The 20,010-nt window shown below is 43.2% G+C and overlaps 1 protein-coding gene across 8 annotated transcripts in view; it reads right to left on the bottom strand.

Annotated features, from left to right (window-relative positions):
- myocd (myocardin) overlaps nt 1-20,010 on the bottom strand; it is a 147,410-nt gene that overhangs the window by 46,571 nt on the left and 80,829 nt on the right. For all 8 annotated transcript variants that reach the window (XM_014179538.2, XM_045710228.1, XM_014179537.2 and 5 more), the window contains one exon: nt 7,268-7,486. In XM_014179538.2, coding sequence (XP_014035013.1) covers nt 7,268-7,486 — 219 coding nt within the window. The remainder of the gene's footprint in view (nt 1-7,267; nt 7,487-20,010) is intronic.

The raw sequence follows: 20,010 nt of genomic DNA, 5'->3' as shown, positions 1-20,010 counted from the left end.
CGCCCGACTAGCATCACTACCCTGGACGGTTCTGACCTAGAATATGTGGACAACTACAAATACCTAGGTGTCTGGCTAGACTGTAAACTCTCCTTCCAGACTCATATTAAACATCTCTAATCCAAAATCAAATCTAGAATCGGCTTTCCATTTCGCAACAACGCCTCCTTCACTCATGCTGCCAAACTTACCCTAGTAAACTGACTATCCTACCGATCCTCGACTTTGGAGATGTGTCATCTACAAAATAGCTTCCAATACTCTACTCAGCAAACTGGATGCAGTCTATGACAGTGCCATCCATTTTGTTACCAAAGCCCCTTATACCACCCACCACCTGTATGCTCTAGTCGGCTGGCCCTCGCTACATATTCGTCGCCAGACCCACTGGCTCCAGGTCATCTATAAGTCTATGCTAGGTAAAGCTCTGCCTTATCTCAGCTCACTGGTCACGATAACAACACCCACCCGTAGCACGCGCTCCAGCAGGTATATCTCACTGCCAACACCTTCTTTGGCCGCCTTTCCTTCCAGTTCTCTGCTGCCAGTGACTGGAACGAATTGCAAAAATTGCTGAATCTGGAGACTTATATTTCCCTCACTAACTTTAAACATCAGCTATCTGAGCAGCTAACTGATCGCTGCAGCTGTACATAGTCCATCTGTAAATAGCCCACCCAATCTACATACCTCATCCCCACATTGTTTTTATTTACTTTTCTGCTCTTTTGCACACCAGTATCTCTACTTGCACATTATCATCTGCTCATTTATCACTCCAGTGTTAATCTGCTAAATTGTAATTACTTCGCTACTATGGCCTATTTATTGCCTACCTCCTCAGCCATTTGCACACACTGTATATAGACTTTTTTCTATTGTGTTATTGACTTGTTTATTCCATTTCTAACTCTGTGTTGTTGTTTGTGTCGCACTGCTTTGCTTTATCTTGGCCAGGTCGCAGTTGTAAATGACAACTTGTTCTCAACTAGCTTACCTGGTTAAATAAAAGTTAAATAAAAAATAAATAATTAAATAATAGAAAAACAGCTGTTATTTACAAAAATACATAGTCTTACCAGACGCAGCTGTTCTATCTTGCCGGTGCAGCGTATAACCAGCCAGCTGTATGTTGACAGTGTCGTCGTTCAGCCACAACTCCGTGAAGCATAAGATATTACAGTTTTGAATGTCCCGTTGGTATTTCATCTTCCGCGTAGGTCATCTATTTTATTGTCCAAAGATTGCACGTTTGCTAGCAGAATAGAAGGAAGTGGGGGTTTATTCGATCGCCTACGAATTCTCAGAAGGCAGCCTGCCTTCCGGCCCCTTTTTCTCCACCTCCTCTTCACGCAAATCACAGGGATCTGGGCCTGTTCCTGAGAAAGCAGTATATCGTTCGCGTCGGGCTCGTCAGACTCGTTATAGGAGAAAAAGGATACTGCCAGTCCGTGGTGAGTAATCGCAGATGTCCAAAAGTTATTTTCGGTCATAAGAGACAGTTGTGACAACATTATGTACAAAATACGTAAATAAATAAGTTACAAACAAGGCAAATTTACAAACAAATAAACAATCGGTTGGGGCCACGTAAAACGTCTGCCTTCTTCTCCGGCGCCATTTTACTGCTCTGAATTTAGATGCTACTCTCAAATGCAATCCAGGCCACACTGCTTCTTCAGCCCACATCAAGCCAGAGAGACAATCATTATTATAGACAATCATTGTGTTATCACACAATACTGCTAATCGTTTGTACTAGATTCATGACAGAAAATATGACAATTCAGATTGGTTTCAGTCCAGCCAGGAGACCATGTTTCAGTAGTAAAGTATCGTTGGCCCATCTCTTCAACGGATCCTGGTACCATGGAATTGAACTTCATACAGTAATGGAATGACTCCTTGAGAGGTATGAGTGGCAGAAGAGCAGCTGGTCCATCACAGGGACTCATGGTTAAGGATTTAATCTGTGACATCATCTCATGTCGTTAATTAACTGTTGGAGATAGACGGCAGACGCACAACTATACTAGTGCCACCTCATCCACTTAAAATACATTCAGAGTGAACCATAGTACATGTCCAAATGATGACGTGTCCTCAATGTCAATTATGAGGGAATGAATGACGAAGAGTTAAATCTACTCAAGAGAGGGTCTGCTCTCTTTCTCTCTCTCTCTCTCTCTCTCTCTCTCTCTCTCTCTCTCTACTACAACTGCAGTCAGTGCCCCTTATTTATATTAGCTGCAAACCAACTTCAACTGTACATTCCAGCTAGGTGAGCATAGACTTGGCGAAGGGGGAGCCAAATATTTCAAAGCTTACAACAAAAAGTCAACTATCGATGTCCAGTCAACATGCAGGCAGAACTCTTGGCATAATACAGAACATTTTTGCAACAAAGGTAACGATGCCGTATTTATATGGCTGAGCTCAGAGGTCCCTGCTAGTATACGTTTCAATAAGGTTTTACTGTAATACAAGCACAATGTGAAACTAATTACCAACCAGCCCAGGGTCAGTCGGCACTACAAACAGCGTCTCCTGGCCTCTCAGGTTTTATAACGTATGTCGCTCAGATACAATTATTTATTTTTCTGTTCTCCCATTCAGGGGGATTTTCACCACGCATTTAATAAATAATACATGTGTTTACGACTGGTCTTGCGAACTGAGGTAATATTTGCCCTGAGAAATGCTCGATCCATCAACTAATCCTCCATCGTCTTCGAGCCTTTCTCCGTTCGGAGCTGAGCAGCGGTCCGATGATGAATGAACATCTGAGTAATTTCACGGTTGAATTAAGAGCTTAAAACAACAGCAGAGGAAAGTACATCGGCACACATTCCACCTGTTGCCTAATGAGACAATGCTGGGCCCTAGCTGTTATTGTGTTTTTATTTTCACATCTGAGATATAGCTTTTGGCAATTGTGTAGAAAGCTCTTTTTGTAAGATGCCATGAAGTAAACAAATGCTTAGAACAGAACATTACCATATCCACTGAAGTATTACTGCTGTAACCCTGTCTTCAGATCTCCGGCGTGAACACTATGCTATACATTAGTTACAATTACAGTTTTTAGACATACATTTGTTTGGCAATATAGCCATTCACCAGGTGGATGATATGAGGGGAACATCAATGTACTCATGATGACATTTCATTAATCAGTCCTCTTATCATTAGTGTGAAAACGGTGTGTGAGTCCACTTAACTGACCCGACCCAGGATCCCAATTATCCCAGTGATCAAGTGATCATCTCCACTCACTTCATAGGCCAATCTGCTCCAGATGGGTGTAATCTCCCATCCGTGGACCAATAATCCTCACCAAATCACCATGGAATCCACATGAAAGCAAGGCATGCAGGGAGAAGAAGGTGCGGCATGCCACGGAACCCAGATTGAAACAATATGGTTCTCCACTGCAGGTGTCGGAGAACCCAGACGTGCCAAACAACCTTTTTCCCTCAGACCTCTCCTCCTCCTCCTCCTCCTCCTCATCTCCTCCTCCCTCGTTTCACCAAACGAAAATAGTATTTTTTTCCCAGATTTCTATCAGGTAAAGCTGTGGGTTTGTTTTCACATGAAAACCCTGTGAAGAATTACACTCGCATTGAACCACCTTACAAATCGGTAACCGGAACGCTACCCAATCAAGATCTTTGATGTGGGGCCAGTGAGATTTGATTGCAAGTTTATGAGGCTTGTACTCTGGAAATACCTATCCCATAAATAAAAGAATATCACTATTGGACTCTTCAATCTAAATTTCAGGAAGTCAGTTCTTGGTTGAAGTGTTTCAAGTCACACGTGATGGGAGTAATCGATCATTTGAATCAACCTGCTCTTGAGAAGGTAATCTGACGTTTAAGGGGTTACATGAGAACATCTGACTTGGGGTGTATATCGATAGCGCAATCGTGGCTTCATTTCCTTGTTTCCTCTCCTTCATCTGCATTGATCTGGAAGATATGGATCTGGATGCATTAGGAACTTGCTGTCCAGCTTTTTTATGCCAGTGCAGGATAGAGGAAAGGAGACAAGGAGAGGAAACCACTTAAGCCTATCAAGGGGCACCCATAAAATCCTCTGACTGAGTCACGTCTTCCATACTGAGCAGCGGAGGAGGAAGATTTCTGTGTTATTTCATTGCAGTGAAAGATGCCCTATGAGCTACAATGGGAGGGTATAGGCATCTGTTGCCAAACTTGTGTGAACGATGCCATCCTGTGGACTCTTTCAACACCTTAAAAGACTTGGTATGACTTGGCAAGAGATCTAGCCCTCTTTTCAACTCTAAATCACGATATAAGCAAGATACAAGATACAACAAGTCAATTCAAAGTATTTTTTATGTTAAACCCGGCAGAGATTCTTTGAAATTAATAATGCTGCATGTTGACCTTTAAACAACATATTAAAAGTCTACATTAACGTTTCCCCCTTCACAAACATAACACTGATTAAATCACGATTTTGCAGGCTGTGCTTTTCTACTTTAACCGACTAGGGTGGTCATATGTGATGCTGCGTTTAGGAGTTACAAGGTTATAACGACTGCCAGAATCACACGTGAGAAGCATTCATTCACCCCGAGAGAGAAGGGGAGAGTTCTCATGATTAGATGCCGACTAAGAACATGACCGTCTGGCTAGAGGCCAAGTTTGAGACACTGCTGGGTTTATGTTAACACACACACAGATGGATGTGCACACACACACACACACACACACACACACACACACACACACACACACACACACACACACACACACACACACACACACACACACACACACACACACAAAGCGTGAGTGCTGTGCGTGTCCCAGTGGTGCTTGCTGAGGGAGGTGTGTATTGCGTGTTTCCGCGGCTTGCTGCTGTTAAAGAGGTGTGAGGGCGGCTGCGGACTGCAATAAAATCCTAGACGGTCACTGTAACCGTCTTCTTGCTGGGATCTAACTCCTGTAAAACTGGATTCACATTTAACCTCTTAACTGTATTTTCCCTGCAGACATTTACAAAGTGTTCACTTACAATGAGCCTCAGAAACCAGACATTGGGATTATCGTATCACCATTACATAGTTGCGTAAATTAAAAAGGCGACTATGACCAAATCAGCCTTATCTTTACTTTATATTTGGACTCTGTCGTCAAGTCTTTGGCAAGAGCACCGGGAGACATGGTCAAGATCCTGAGGCATTTTACTGTTGTTTCTTTTCTCCACTCTCTCGCCCTCTCTATCTGTCTCAGGACTGATTTGAAAGAAGAAGAAGGGAGAAAGAGAGAGAGGAGAAAAAAATGAATGGCTAAAAGTTGAGGAGATTCCAGTTTATGTTTGTCTGTCTCTTCCATTACTTTTAGCCACACATGACATCATGGAAAAGAAGTGAGGAGAGGAGAGGAGTGGGCTTGAGGAGGAGTGAAGTGGGAAGAGGCTGTATTTCTCTCAGCGTCGTTCCTTCGTTTCGCAGGGAGTCCAGGGGGATACATCATTCTAAAAATACACGTTTATATCACTGGATTCCGCAAATACTTTCATCTTCAGACCCTTGTGATGCCAGTGGCATTTAAGCTGGTTTGATTAGGGCTGTGAAGTTGAAAAGCAGAGCGTACAGATATTTCAACGCAGATTAATCATCAGGTGGCTTTAATAAAATGTTCAAACAATCTTGTTTTATCTGGCACGGGAAGGAACTTGGCAGGGACTCACCGTACATACTTACCTATTTATCTGGTATGTATGTTGGTAGAAAATATAAGTGATTTACTTTAAAAGAGGCCTGTATGTAACTTTAAGTTACAAAAGAAAATAACCAAAATTATTTTTGGTCTTAGATTCACGAAAATCTTGATATAATTTGTTATCTTGTGTGATTGATTCAGCCAATCCAATCAATCTGCTGATCACTATCGTCAGTATCATCGGGGGCGGCAGGTAGCCTAGTGGTTTGAGCGTTGGACTTCGATCGAATGCCCGAGCGGACAAGGTAAAAATCTGTCGTTCTGCCCCTGAGCAAGGCAGTTAACCCACAGTTCCTAGGCCATCATTGAAAATAAGAATGTGTTCTTAACTGACTTGCCTAGTTAAATAAAGGTAAAAAAATCGATCTATCTTTACATGATCTGTGTAGTAATATTATTCGTATCTCAGAGCCATTTGCATTGCTAGTTGTAGCCTAATGTTAGCTAGCTAACACATAACCTGGTTGGTTAGCTACTTGCAGATTCATGCAGGGTAGTTACGTTATGAGTTGGGATTATGGTTAATTGTTTAGCTTGCTAGCTACATGTCTAAACAAAAGACTCCACTATGCCAATTTCAATAGAATGTTCATGATGTCACTGAGACAACTGTCGATAGACATTGCTGGTAAATTTACTCTGGCTATCTACTCCGATTTCAGAGCACTCTCCTCCGAGAGTGCTTGAGCACAGAATAAATTACCAATTTACGAACGCTCAACACCCGTTGAATATGGCCGGTGTCAGTAAACATTGTCAAAAAAGCGTCATTAAAAAGATGCCAGCAGCACAGTTGCCGTCGCCAACGCTCTGAATAACATAAAAACAGCCTAACCAGCTCTGCTAGGGCGAGTAAAATGGTCAGAGTGAGCTGTTCTCTCAGTTGTGTCTGGAAGTAGCTAGCAAGCTAGCCAACGTTAGCCAGCTAACTTGGGTGCTTGACTGCTGTTGTTAGGTCAGAACGCTCGGATCAACCCTACTCCTCGGCCAGAGCATCCAGTGTGCGTTTACGAACTGACAATGTGACAACACTGAGTTTACAATCGCCCAGGGCACACTCTAGCGCCCAGAGCACGCTCTAGCACTCCAGATTAAATTTACGAACACACCCGTAGTATAAACCAGCCTTTAGTCTTGAAATCTTTAGTTGTTTAGTACATGGCCTCACATGTGAATCCTTAAGGAGATGGTTGGGGCTAAAGCTTAAGAGTGTGTGAACGATAGGTGTAGACAAAGAAGAGCTCTCCAGTAGGTGTACCAAAGCATTCAAGGGCCATTTTCTCAAAAGCTGAGGTAACAAGTTTATTAAAGCAGAATTACTTTCCCATTGTTCCTCAACTGAAGTGTATGATATACCATTTTGTAGCTGTGAGTCTCTACTTGTATGCAATGTAAACAACAACATTTCAAATGTTGCTACATAAGAGTGAATCGAGCCGGTCGGTCACAAATGTTAGTCCTGTTTACATTTTCATTTAATTAGAATTATAACTAATATTATTGAAACTCACCATTCTTGCCCCCATTGGTTGAGGGATGCTTCCTGGTTGTGTGGTTACTGGGGTCCTTCCTGTCCCAGGGGTCCTCATCGTCCTCTTTAGTCTTTAGGTGTCCAGGACTTTGCCTGTTCTCTTTACTGTGGACAGACAGCTCAGTAGTTTTCACTGCATTCATGTCGCACACTGCAACGCTGTGTTCCCCTCTGGATGACTCCTTTACTGGGGGTCCCCCTGTCAGAGAAAGAGAGGACACATCCTGTCACGACTCCATAGGTTGATGTCATAATAACACAGAGGTCACCATGCTGGATATTGTTGCTGCCTCAGCGTCTGTCAACTCAAGGTTAAAAACAACAACTGGTCAATTCATATCCAACTGACGTCACAAGACGAGAAATATACGCCATAGATAAACGTCACACAACGAGAAATCTACGCCTTGACATTTTGAACAACGCCGTGGTTCTAAACCATTATGTCAGTGTGTGCCGTTCCAACAGCCCTACAGCGTTTAGTATTGTCTTTGGTTTAGAAACCATCTGAGCCTGCTGAGACTGGAGACAGCACAGCGACCAGCACGCTGCATGCGTCTGTTTGTTTACAGAGCTTAAGCCCATGGACACGTCCTGCTTCTCTCGCCATCCACCCTCCACCGCCACAGCAGCCAACTTCTTAATTTACAGAATTTACAAAGAGCAGACCTTCTTCCCCCTCTGTGCAAATATTAAACACACCACACTCTCCAGATTCAGGAGCTTTGAGAGCCCCCACAACGTGTCGAGGTGAAAAACGAGGCCCCTCACTCTCGTCCGTAGACTAGCCAAGTCCTCTGTGCTGTTCTGTCTGGGCCCCGTACATCATCATCCACTGAGAGGCCTCACAGGCCACCACAAACATACATCAGTGTTTTCTTTAATAAGCTCTGTTTGGAGAACCACTCTGATGCTTAGAGGACAATCATTCCCTCATATGTGATGCCTCATAAAAATAGCAGAGGTATCAAAAAGCTAGGCTACGTCAGCTGGTCTGCCCGCTTAGAGTGTTCAGTAAGTAAAGGCCAAGATTGGAGGGAGAAAACTATGAAAAATCTATTGAATAATGAAATAATCAGTTCAAAAGAAAACAATAGTGTAAATGTATAAAGAAAACATATTTGAAAGGAATTAAACAAGTGTAATGCTTGGTTCTGCTTCTCTGCCAATAACACTTTACAAGTTCAACTAATGGTCCCAACTAAATCCTTTCCACACTTGTTAACAATACTGCACTATGATTCAAATAAACTTTTACGCCACAGCCATTCACCAAGACTTGACCAAACAGCCCTGTGAGGGAGAGGAGAGCCCATCGGATACACACTTATCTCTGTGGTAAGACAGATACACTATCTTGTCCCACAGATACGTGTAGAGTTCGTTGAGAAGACAAAAAGGGGGCTTGTGTACGGTACATAAACACGAGCTAGGGGGAAACAATAACAAAGCCCAGCATTTACCTCAGAAATAAGACAACACTTACAGTAAATTATCCTCCATAAAACAGCAGAACAGAGAAAAAATGCCTTCATGCACTCCTTTAATGAGGTCTTAACTGATGGGACGGAGGTTGAAAGCCCACCCATCGCCATTGACCGAGGAAGCCCACCCTGGCCATTTTATATAACAGGCTGGGATGGCTGGGACTGATGTCCTGTGTGGCCTACATGGCTCAGCTATAGGATGAGAACTACACCTTTTTCTTTGTAAAAAACGTTATTCCCTCAGTCAATCCGTTTTAGGTGGTAGGGGAGAGGGCTGGGTAAATTGAGCCATTTTTACATCCAGCATCACTCCATCAAGGGAAATATAGTATTCTTTCTAACAAAGATATCTACATATAGTTCAGGATGTTGTGTATCCCTGGAAATAATCAGAATTAATGTAAACATTACAGTTTTGATAACATAGCTTGTCCAAATAAAGTGGTCTCTTGGCTTCAGGACAGGGTAAATTAAGCCGCCTACACATTTCTGTACTGGATGAAATATTACCACTACCTTTTTAAAACCATGTCTATCTTTATTTTCCAAATACAATTCAACACAATCGCCTTTTTGTCTTTTAACCCTTTACACTTGTGGGAATTGGCCTTTATGGATAGGTCTAAATTTAAATGTTTCTTACAGAAAAAATATGAAAATGTGAAAACATGGTAGAAATGAGTGCTGAGCGATTGACCGACATTTTGGTTAATCGCTCAGTCGGTTCAATTACTTGAATTCCATTGAGTTAGTTTTTGTTGTGAGCCCAACTCACTGTTTCTCTGGAGAGAAATCTAATCATTCAAATCACGAGAGAAATCAACCCAAGAACTATGTGAGACGCTGGGCTGAAGGGAATTGTAGTTTTCACTAAGCAAATATTCAAACTAGTACAGCCCAGAACATGATAATTACCTACTGTGACAATAATCCATTGAGACATTTTTTCCGGCTCAGGCAGAGACTTTTTACACCTGCTTTGTTAGGTTAGATGCACACAGACTGCAAGAGAGAGGAATGTACACAACACAACGATGAGAGAAAGGGACAGAGACAGTTCGTGAAAGTATGCCTTATCTTCTTTGAAGAACTTGTAAAATGATTTTGTCAGACAGCTCTGTAGCAGATGACTAAAGACAGAACAGTATGGGGAGTACAGAGATAACATTGTCTGGCTGTTTGGCTGCTACTGCCTGAGCAGAGATGAGATGATGACTTTAAGGAATGAAAAGTAATAAAGGCATCTAATAAAAACAAAGTAATATATAACTAAAATATTGTATTATTTAATAGTCATTTCCTATTTTTCTATTTGTGTCTACCCAATGTGAACCTGACAGAGAGAATAGAATATTTTCAATGTTTTGGCAATTCAATGTTCACTATTTTGGATCTTTGGAATTTCCATAAAAAAAAAATATACAAAATATTTGATTTGTCATTATATCATAATGCATTTAATATATACAATTTTTTATCTACACAGAAATCGAAAACCATGATTATTGTTTTTCTAATCACACCGAAACCGAACAAGAGAAGCACTAATCGCTCCGCACTAGTAGCAATTGAAAGGGAACAGTTATGAGATAATGGGGAAATGATTAGACCAAAGGTGGGTACACAACAGTTCACCTGACACAAGACTGAATCCAAACATTACACTAACCATGTTTCCATCCACCATTTTTTTCATGCTGGTAAAGTCATACCGTATAATATTTTTTTATGACAGCTGTGATGGAAACAGGAAGTTTCAGTACAATTCTATAAATGCTGATAGATCAAATTAATTATGAGAGAAATGGCAGTGGAAATATTGATATAATAACCATCATATCGAAGTAAACTTGGAGTCACACAATGACATGGTGTGTGGTCCTCCCACTATGACTCGGGAAATCATGCAGTTTATTAGGCTACAGATGAAATAAATGATGATGAACTTCACACCGTGGTGAAAACGCACTGTGATCTTGATGCTCCTTTCCAATAAATATCGAGGGTCTGATTCTAGTGACGTGATGATCGATGCTTGACTTCCATTTGACAAATTCAAATATTATCTTATCCATAATAATCTCATTATGTAGACTAGCCTACACGCAATGTATCTGCGAGCTGTTGACTAGAGCACACAGTGCCAAGACCAGAGTAGGCACATTTACAATTGAACGTAACAATTTTTGTGACAAAATTATTGGTAGAGTTGAAAATGCAATGGAAAATATTGAACTTTAGATTTTTATTCAGTACATGAAAACTTAAGCAAAAAAGTACATTTTGTGTGCATTACATCATCACTCACTGACTTTAATCTGTTTGGTGGAAACACACCACTGTTGGGAAAATGATCATATTTTCTTTATGCAGATTTTAGAATAATCGCATGAAAATCTGATGCCAATTGGATGGAAACCTACTACTATTGTTTTTTTGTGCATTTTACATTTACTGTACTTTTTTCTGGATACATTCAGTAACATGATAAAAAATATTCCTGGAAGATGTGGGGTAGGTGCAACATAAGACAGAACAATGACAAGGGTTTGAGTGAGAGGACTGACTGGTGTCTCCAAGTGGACACACACCTCTCCACAGTGTGCACAGTTCCTAAGTCATTTCAATCAAAGAAGTGTTTTCAACTATAAAGTACTTTTTTTTGTTTTCCTAGCTGTGCCGTTTAGGAACTACACCAAGCACACTTGTAGTTGTTTCATTCGAAACACAACCCTGCAATCACATATTTACTGTTGTTGTTAACGCAATCAAAAAAACGGTCCATTATAAATCGCAATCTGGAGGGCATGATTTGAAAGCTTGTTCTATTGCCAATATGACTAGCTAAACTATATAATACAATCTAACAGTGTTAGGCTTTCACAAGGCAACTCAGAGAAACAGAGTTATGAGTACATTCAGGTGCGTGTGCGGCAAATTGTTCTTCACAATAAACAAACATAGGCTCATTCTGTTCAGACCAACCCAGGGTATGACACCATGTCATCTTATAACTGCACAGCGAACGTAGTGATCACAAACATTGACACTGTATATGACATTCGTTTTTATGATTTGGAAATGTGAAGTACACATTTGTTCGGCTTGCTTGTACGACATCAAAGCGGTATTTACTATAATCCTCAACGTCTCATCTTTCAACATACGTAGAGTCATCTTAACTTACAGCATTTCCCTAAAAAAACTGCCCAATTACCGGGAGGGATGGGGGCAATTTCTTGTTACTCGTGGAGCTCAAGTTCAGAACGCCTGTCAGTCAAAACCCCTACGTCGCTGTGAAGCTGTCACGCCCTGGCCATAGAGAGGGTTTTGTTCTCTATTTTAGGGTGTGACTAGGGTGGGCATTTTATGTGCCCTTTTCTATGTTTTGTGTATTTCTTTGTTTTGGCCCGGGTATGGTTCTCAATCAGGGACAGCTGTCTATCGTTGTCTCTAATTGGGAACCATACTTACGTAGCCTTTTCCCACAGGGTTTTTGTGGGTAGTTCATTTCTGTTTAGTGTTTTGCACCTTACAGAACTGTTTCGGTTCTTCTCTTTGTTATTTTTGTTTTAGTGTTCAGTTTATTAAAGAAAGCATGAACACTTACCACGCTGCGTTTTGGTCCGATGATTCTTCCTCTTCAGACGACGAATACTGTCACAGAACTACCCACCACCAACGGACCAAGCAGCGTGGTATGGAGGAGCAGAGGGTTCAGGACTCCTGGAATTGGGAGGAGATTTTGGATGGAAAGGGACCCTGGAGACAGGCTGGGGAGTATCGCCGCCTGAAGGAGGAACTAGAGGCACCGAAAGCTGAGAGGCGGCGATATGAGGCAAGGCAGCGCAGCAGGCACAAGAAGCAGCCCCCCAAAACATTTTTTTGGGGGCACACAGGGAGATTGGTGGAGTCAGGCGATAGACCTGAGCCAACTCCCCGCGCTTACCGGAAGCAGCATGCTTCCAGTCAGGCACTGTGTTATGCGATGAGGCGCACGGTGTCTCTAGTACGCGCTCATAGCCCGGAGCGCTATATGCCAGCCCCCCGCAAGTGCCATGCGAGAGTGGGCATCCAGCCAGGGCAGATTGTGCCAACTCAGCGCGTCTGGTCTCCAGTGCGCCGTTTCGGCCCAGGGTATCCTGCGCCAGCTCTGCGTACTGTGTCTCCGGGGCGCTGGGAGGGCTCAGTTCGTCCTATGCCTGCGCTCCGCCCGTGTCGGGCGAAAGTAGGCTTTCAGCCTGGAAGAGTGGTGTCAAGCCTACGCACCAGATCTCCAGTGCTCCCCCACAGCCCGGTCTATCCTGTGCCTGCTCCCAGAGCCAGGCCTCCTGCATGTCTCCCCAGCCTGGTGAGTCCTGTGCCTGCTCCCAGAGCCAGGCCTCCTGCATGTCTCCCCAGCCTGGTGAGTCCTGTGCCTGCTCCCAGAGCCAGGCCTCCTGCATATCTCCCCAGCCTGGTGAGTCCTGTGCCTGCTCCCAGAGCCAGGCCTCCTGCATGTCTCCCCAGCCTGGTGAGTCCTGTGCCTGCTCCCAGAGCCAGGCCTCCTGCATGTCTCCCCAACCTGGTGAGTCCTGTGCCTGCTCCCAGAGCCAGGCCTCCTGCATGTCTCCCCAGCCTGGTGAGTCCTGTGCCTGCTCCCAGAGCCAGGCCTCCTGCATATCTCCCCAGCCTGGTGAGTCCTGTGCCTGCTCCCAGAGCCAGGCCTCCTGCATGTCTCCCCAGCCTGGTGAGTCCTGTGCCTGCTCCCAGAGCCAGGCCTCCTGCATGTCTCCCCAACCTGGTGAGTCCTGTGACTGCTCCCAGAGCCAGGCCTCCTGCATGTCTCCACAGCCTGGTGAGTCCTGTGCCAGAGTCGCCCTCCAGTCCGGAGCTGCCAGAGTCGCCCTCCAGTCCGGAGCTGCCAGAGTCGCCCTCCAGTCCGGAGCTGCCAGAGTCGCCCTCCAGTCCGGAGCTGCCAGAGTCGCCCTCCAGTCCGGAGCTGCCAGAGTCGCCCTCCAGTCCGGAGCTGCCAGAGTCTCCCGCCTGTCCGGAGCTGCCAGAGTCGCCCGCCTGTCCGGAGCTGCCAGAGTCGCCCGCCTGTCCGGAGCTGCCAGAGTCTCCCGCCTGTCCGGAGCTGCCAGAGTCGCCCGCCTGTCCGGGGCCCGCTGCGAGGGTCCCCAGTCCGGGGTCGGCGGTGAGGGTCCCCACTCCAGAGGCGCCACCTAAGTGGGCCAAGCCTAAGGTGGAGCGGGGTCCACGTCCCGCACCAGAGCCGCCGCCGTAAAGAAGGCCCACCCGGACCCTCCCCTTTAGAGTCAGGTTTTGCGGCCGGAGTCCGCACCTTTGGGGGGGGGGTACTGTCACGCCCTGGCCATAGAGAGGGTTTTGTTCTCTATTTTGGTTAGGCCAGGGTGTGACTAGTGTGGGCATTTTATGTGCCCTTTTCTATGTTTTGTGTATTTCTTTGTTTTGACCGGGTATGGTTCTCAATCAGGGACAGCTGTCTATCGTTGTCTCAGATTGGAAATCATACTTAGGTAGCCTTTTACCACAGGGTTTTTGTGGGTAGTTAATTTCTGTTTAGTGTTTTGCACCTAACGGAACTGTTTCGGTTCTTCTCTTTGTTATTTTTGTTTTAGTGTTCAGTTTATTAAAGAAAACACTTACCACGCTGCGTTTTGGTCCGATGATTCTTCCTCTTCAGAAGGAAGCGCAGAGCCAGAGCTCTGACGTCATGTATAGCATGTTACTGTACAGCCACTACGTTCCAATTTATTAGTGCCCAAATCTGCACTTCGTAAGCTGTATACTGGTACAAGTGTAAAGGGTTAACACCTAACAAACTTTTAAAATACTTTTAACATAGGCCATGCCATGTTGCTACCTCATATCCCAGCGATAATGCCTTGCATTATGCCTGGAAAGAAAACACTTCAATTTGCTGAACTTGCAATTGGCTCAAACATTGCTCAACTTCCCCCATGGTCATTGGCTCAACTTACCCCAAGATAAAACATTTTGACTATATTAGCCCACACAGCTACAAGGATGCACTTTCATGCTAGGTTTAGGACCTCAAATTGAAGATTATATATAGAACAATGTTAAACTTATCTACCTTGTTTTAGATACAAGCATCATGAATCCTGGTGAAAATTGGTGAACATCTTTTTTTTTTAAACTAATTTGCTTACCACTTTCTCCAAATTATACATTTTTTGTATGGTAACCTAGAAACAAGAGTGGCTCTGCTTACCCCTTTGGCTCAGCTTACCCCACTCTCCTACAGTCAATGTGATGAAACATTGGAAAAGCTCCAAAGTAGTTCTAGAACTAGAAAGAGTTCTAATTCTATGTTCTGAGCTCATCTCTAGATATGTCCCCAGGCAATAGGTCCAGGGTGAGGTGGGAGTGAAGTGCACGATGTGGCTAAGGGGCTCAAGCCACCCAACTCTGACGCTGTAAAAAACCGAGACCCCCCTCATCAAAATACTTTTATTTTATTGTCTGATGTTATCTGGACGCTTAGAGTGACCGGAGACCTGAGTTACAGACCAATCAGAGGTAAGAAACAAGTCTGAAATGTAGACTTCCATCTAGGTGTAAAGAGGGCCTCCTATTTTTCCCCTTCAGTACGGGGGACGACCTGTGTGTTATCTTCCTTTCTAATGACTAACAGATAGAGTCGTGAAGAGTAAGTCACTGTCTTGTCATTAGACATGGTGCAGTTTCTCCCTCTTCTCCTGACCTTATCAAATTCCCTTAGTTTGGGGGTAGACCTCTGGATGTGCTTTCTTCCACTCTCTCTAATAAGAAACAGATCAAGGAGTAATGCGAGTAAGTCTCCTATCTGTGTCATCTGTGCCACATTTCACGTTTCAGTGACTGTAATGGCTATTCCAGGAATATATTATGCCGTAAAGCATTAGTGACACTGTTTGTTTGTGCGGTCAAAGTAGATGTTATTGTCATTAGGTATCTGTGTCATCTGACAGCTTTTACTTTCCCATTTTTTTTTTTAAAGATCAGCTTTAATATTGCAGATAGATTGAGGCTTCCATCAATGTAATTGTCTGCATCATTTTCAATACCGCATATATATTTTTTGGTAAATGTACAGCTTTGGAAAAAAATTGAGAGACCACTGCAAAATTATAGGTTTCTCTGGTTTAACTATTTATAGGTATGTGTTTAGGTAAAATTAACATTTTTGTTTTATTCTATAAACTACTGACAACATTTCTCCCAAATTCCCCCCAAAATATTGTAATTTAGAGCATTTATTTGCAGAAAATGACAACTGATCAATATAACAAAAAGATGCAGTGTTGTCAGACCTCGAATAATGCAAAGAAAGGAAGAGTTCAGAAATCAATATTTTGTGGAATAACCCTGATTTTCAATCACAGCTTTCATGCGTCTTGGCATGCTCTCCCCCAGTCTTTCACATTGATGTTTGGTGACCTTATGCCACTCCTGACGCAAAAATTCAATCAGCTCGGCTTTGTTGCCTACAAGCCACAGTGTCTCACACCCACTGTGAAATTTGGTGGAGGATCGGTGATGATCTGGGGGTGCTTCAGCAAGGCGGTCACGAACAAGGTTGTCCTGGAAGAAAATTTGCTTCCTTCTGACAATGTTCCCCAACTCTGAGGATTGGTTTTTCCAGCAGGACAATGATCCATGCCACACAGCCAGGTCAATCAAGGTGTGGATGGAGGACCACCAGATCAAGACCCTGTCTGGCCAGCCCAATCTCCAGACCTGAACCCCATTGAAAATCTCTGGAATGTGATCAAGAGGAAGATGGATGTTCACAAGCCATCAAACAAAGCCGAGCTGCTTGAATTTTTGCGCCAGGAGTGGCATAAAGTCGCCCAGCATCAATGTGAAAGACTGGTGGCTAGCATGCCAAGACGCATGAAAGCTGTGATTGACAATCAGGGTAATTCCACCAAATACTGATTTCTGAACTCTTCTTAAGTTAAACCATTAGTATTGCGTTGTTTAAAAATTAATATGAACTTATTTTATTCTCAATTTTCGAGGTCTGACAACACTGCATCTTTTTTGATATTTTGACCAGTTGTCATTTTATGCAAATAAATGCTCTAAATGATAATATTTTTTATTTGGAATTTGGCAGAAATGTTGTCAGTAGTTTATAGAATAAAACAAAAATATAAATTGCAAAACCAGTGGTCTCTTAATTTTTTCCAGAGCTGTATATATAAAATATATATTTTTATATACATTTCCTTTATTATTTTCCCCTAACCCTACTCGGTAGGGGTGGTATACAAAAATAGCCCTATTTGGTAAAATACCAAGTCCATGTTATGGCAAGAACAGCTCAAAAAAGCAAAGAGAAGCGACAGTCCATCTTTACTTTAAAACATGAAGGTCAGTTGCAAAAACCTGCAGAGATGGTATGCAGAGATGTTATGGTTGTATCCCCCATATTCAGTACATTCAGAAAGTATTCAGATCCCTTGACCTTTTCCACATTTTGTTATGTTACAGCCTTATTCTAAAATGGATTCAATTACATTTTTTTCATCATCAATCTACACAAAATATCCCAAAATGACAAAGCGAAAACAGGAAATGTATTAAATGTATTAAAAATCTAAAACAGAAATACCTTATTTACATAAGTATTCAGACTCCTCGCCATGACACTCAGGTGCATCCTGTTTGCATTGATCACCCTTGAGATGTTTCTACAACTTGATTGGAGTTCACTTGTGGTAAATTCAATTGATTGGACATGATTTGGAAAGGCACACACCTGTCTATATAAGGCCCCACAGTTGACAGTGCATGTCAGAGCAAAAACCAAGCCATGAGGTTGAAGTAAAGTTCTTGGGCAGGGTAGCAAAAAATGTCTGCAGCATTGAAGATCTCCAAAAACATAGTGGCCTCCATCATTCTTAAATGGAAGAAGTTTGGAACCACCAAGACTCTTCCTAGAGCTGGCCGCCCAGCCAAACTGAGCATCGGGGAGATGGGCCTTGGTCAGGGAGGTGACCAAGAACACGATGGTCACTCTCACAGAGCTCTAGAGTTCCTCTGTGGAGATGGGAGAACCTTCCAGAAGGACCACCATCTCTGCAGCACTCCACCAATCAGGCCTTTATGGTAGATTGGCCAGATGGAAGCTATTCCTCAGTAAAAGGCACATGACAGCCCAATTGGAGTTTGCCAAAAAGGCACCGAACGACTCTCAGACCATGAGAAATAAGATTCTCTGGTCTGATGAAACCAAGATTGAACTCTTTGGCCTGAATGCCAAGTGTCAGATCTGGAGGAAACCTGGCACCATCCAACGTTGAGGCATGGTGGTAGCAACACCATGAGTTGGGGATGTTTTTCAGCTGCAGGGACTGGGAGATTAGTCAGCATCGAGGCAAAGATGAACAGAGCAAAGTACAGAGAGATCCTTGATGAAAACCTGCTCCAGAGCACTCAGGACCTCAGACTGGGGCAAAGGTTCACCTTCCAACATGACAACGACCCTAAGCACACGGCAAAGACAATGTAGGAGTGTCTCTTATTGTCCTTGAGTGGCCCAGCCAGAGCCTGGACTTGAACCCGATTGAACATCTCTGGAGAGACCTGTAAATAGCTATGCAGCAACTCTCCACATCCAACCTGACAGAGCTTGAGATGATCTCTAGAGAAGAATGGGACAAACTCCCCAAATACAGGTGTGCCAAGCTTGTAGTGTCATACCCAAGAAGACTGTGCTGTAATCGCTGCCAAAGGTGGGTCAACAAAGTACTGAGTAAATTGTCTGAATACATACAGTTGAAGTCGGAAGTTTACATACACCTTAGCCAAATACATTTAAACTCAGTTTTTCACAATTCCTGACATTTAATCCTAATAAAAATTCCCCGTCTTAGGTCAATTAGGATCACCATTTCATTTTATGAATATAAAAAAATATAAAAAAATGTCCGAATAATAATTTATTTCAGCGTATATTTCTTTCATCACATTCCCAGTGGGTCAAAGGTTTACATACACTCAATTAGTATTTGGTAGCATTGCCTTTAAATTGTTTAACTTGGGTCAAACGTTTTGGGTAACCTTCCACAAGCTTCCCACAATAAGTTGGGTGAATTTTGGCCCATTCCTCCTGACAGAGCTGGTGTAACTGATTCAGCTTTGTAGGCCTCCTTGCTCGCACACGCTTTTTCAGTTCTGCCCACACATTTTCTATAGGATCGAGGTCCGGGCTTTGTGATGGCCACTCCAATACCTTGACTTTGTTGTCCTTAAGCCGTCTTGCCACAACTTTGGAAGTATGCTTGGGGCCATTGTCCATTTGGAAGACCCATTTGCGACCAAGCTTTAACTTCCTGACAGATGTCTTGAGATTTTGCTTCAATTTATCCACATAATTTCCCTCCCTCGTGATGCCATCTATTTTATGAAGTGCACCAGTGCCTCCTGCAGCAAAGCACCCCCACAACATGATGCTGCCACCACGGTTGGGATGGTGTTCTTCGGCTTGCAAGCTTCCCCCTTTTTCCTCCAAACATAACAATGGTCATTATGGCCAAACAGTTCTATTTTTGTTTCATCAGACCAGAAGACTTTTCTCCAAAAAGTATGATCTTTGCCCCATGTGCAGTTGCAAACCGTAGTCTGGCTTTTTTATGGCGGTTTTGGGGCAGTGGCTTCTTCCTTGTTGAGCGGCCTTTCAGGTTATGTCGATATAGGACTCATTTTATTGTGGATATAGATACTTTTGTACCTGTTTCCTCCAGAATCTTCACACAGTCCTTTGCTGTTGTTCGGGGATTGATTTGCACTTTTCGCACCAAAGTACGTTCATCTCTAGGTGACAGAACGCGTCTCCTTCCTGAGCGGTATGACGGCTACGTGGTCCCATGGTGTTTATACTTGCGTACTATTGTTTGAAACAGATGAACGTGGTACTTTCAGGAGTTTGGAAACTGCACCCAAGGATGAACCAGACTTGTGGAGGTCTAAAAAAAAATCCACAGGTACACCTCCAATTGATTAAAATGATGTCAATTAGCCTATCAGAAGCCTCTAAAGCCATGACATAATTTTCTGTAATTTTACAAGCTGTTTAAAGGCACAGTCAACTTAGTGTATGTAAACTTCTGACCCACTGGAATTGTGATACAGTGGATTATAATTGAAATAATCTGTCTGTAAACAATTGTTAGAAAAATTACTTCTGTCATGCACACAGTAGATGTCCTAACCGACTTGC

Source organism: Salmo salar, chromosome ssa28 (genome assembly GCF_905237065.1).
Source record: "Salmo salar chromosome ssa28, Ssal_v3.1, whole genome shotgun sequence".
NCBI lineage: Eukaryota > Metazoa > Chordata > Actinopteri > Salmoniformes > Salmonidae > Salmo > Salmo salar.
The sequence above is the reverse complement of the archived record's forward strand: the minus strand, read 5'-3'. Positions and strand labels throughout refer to the sequence as shown.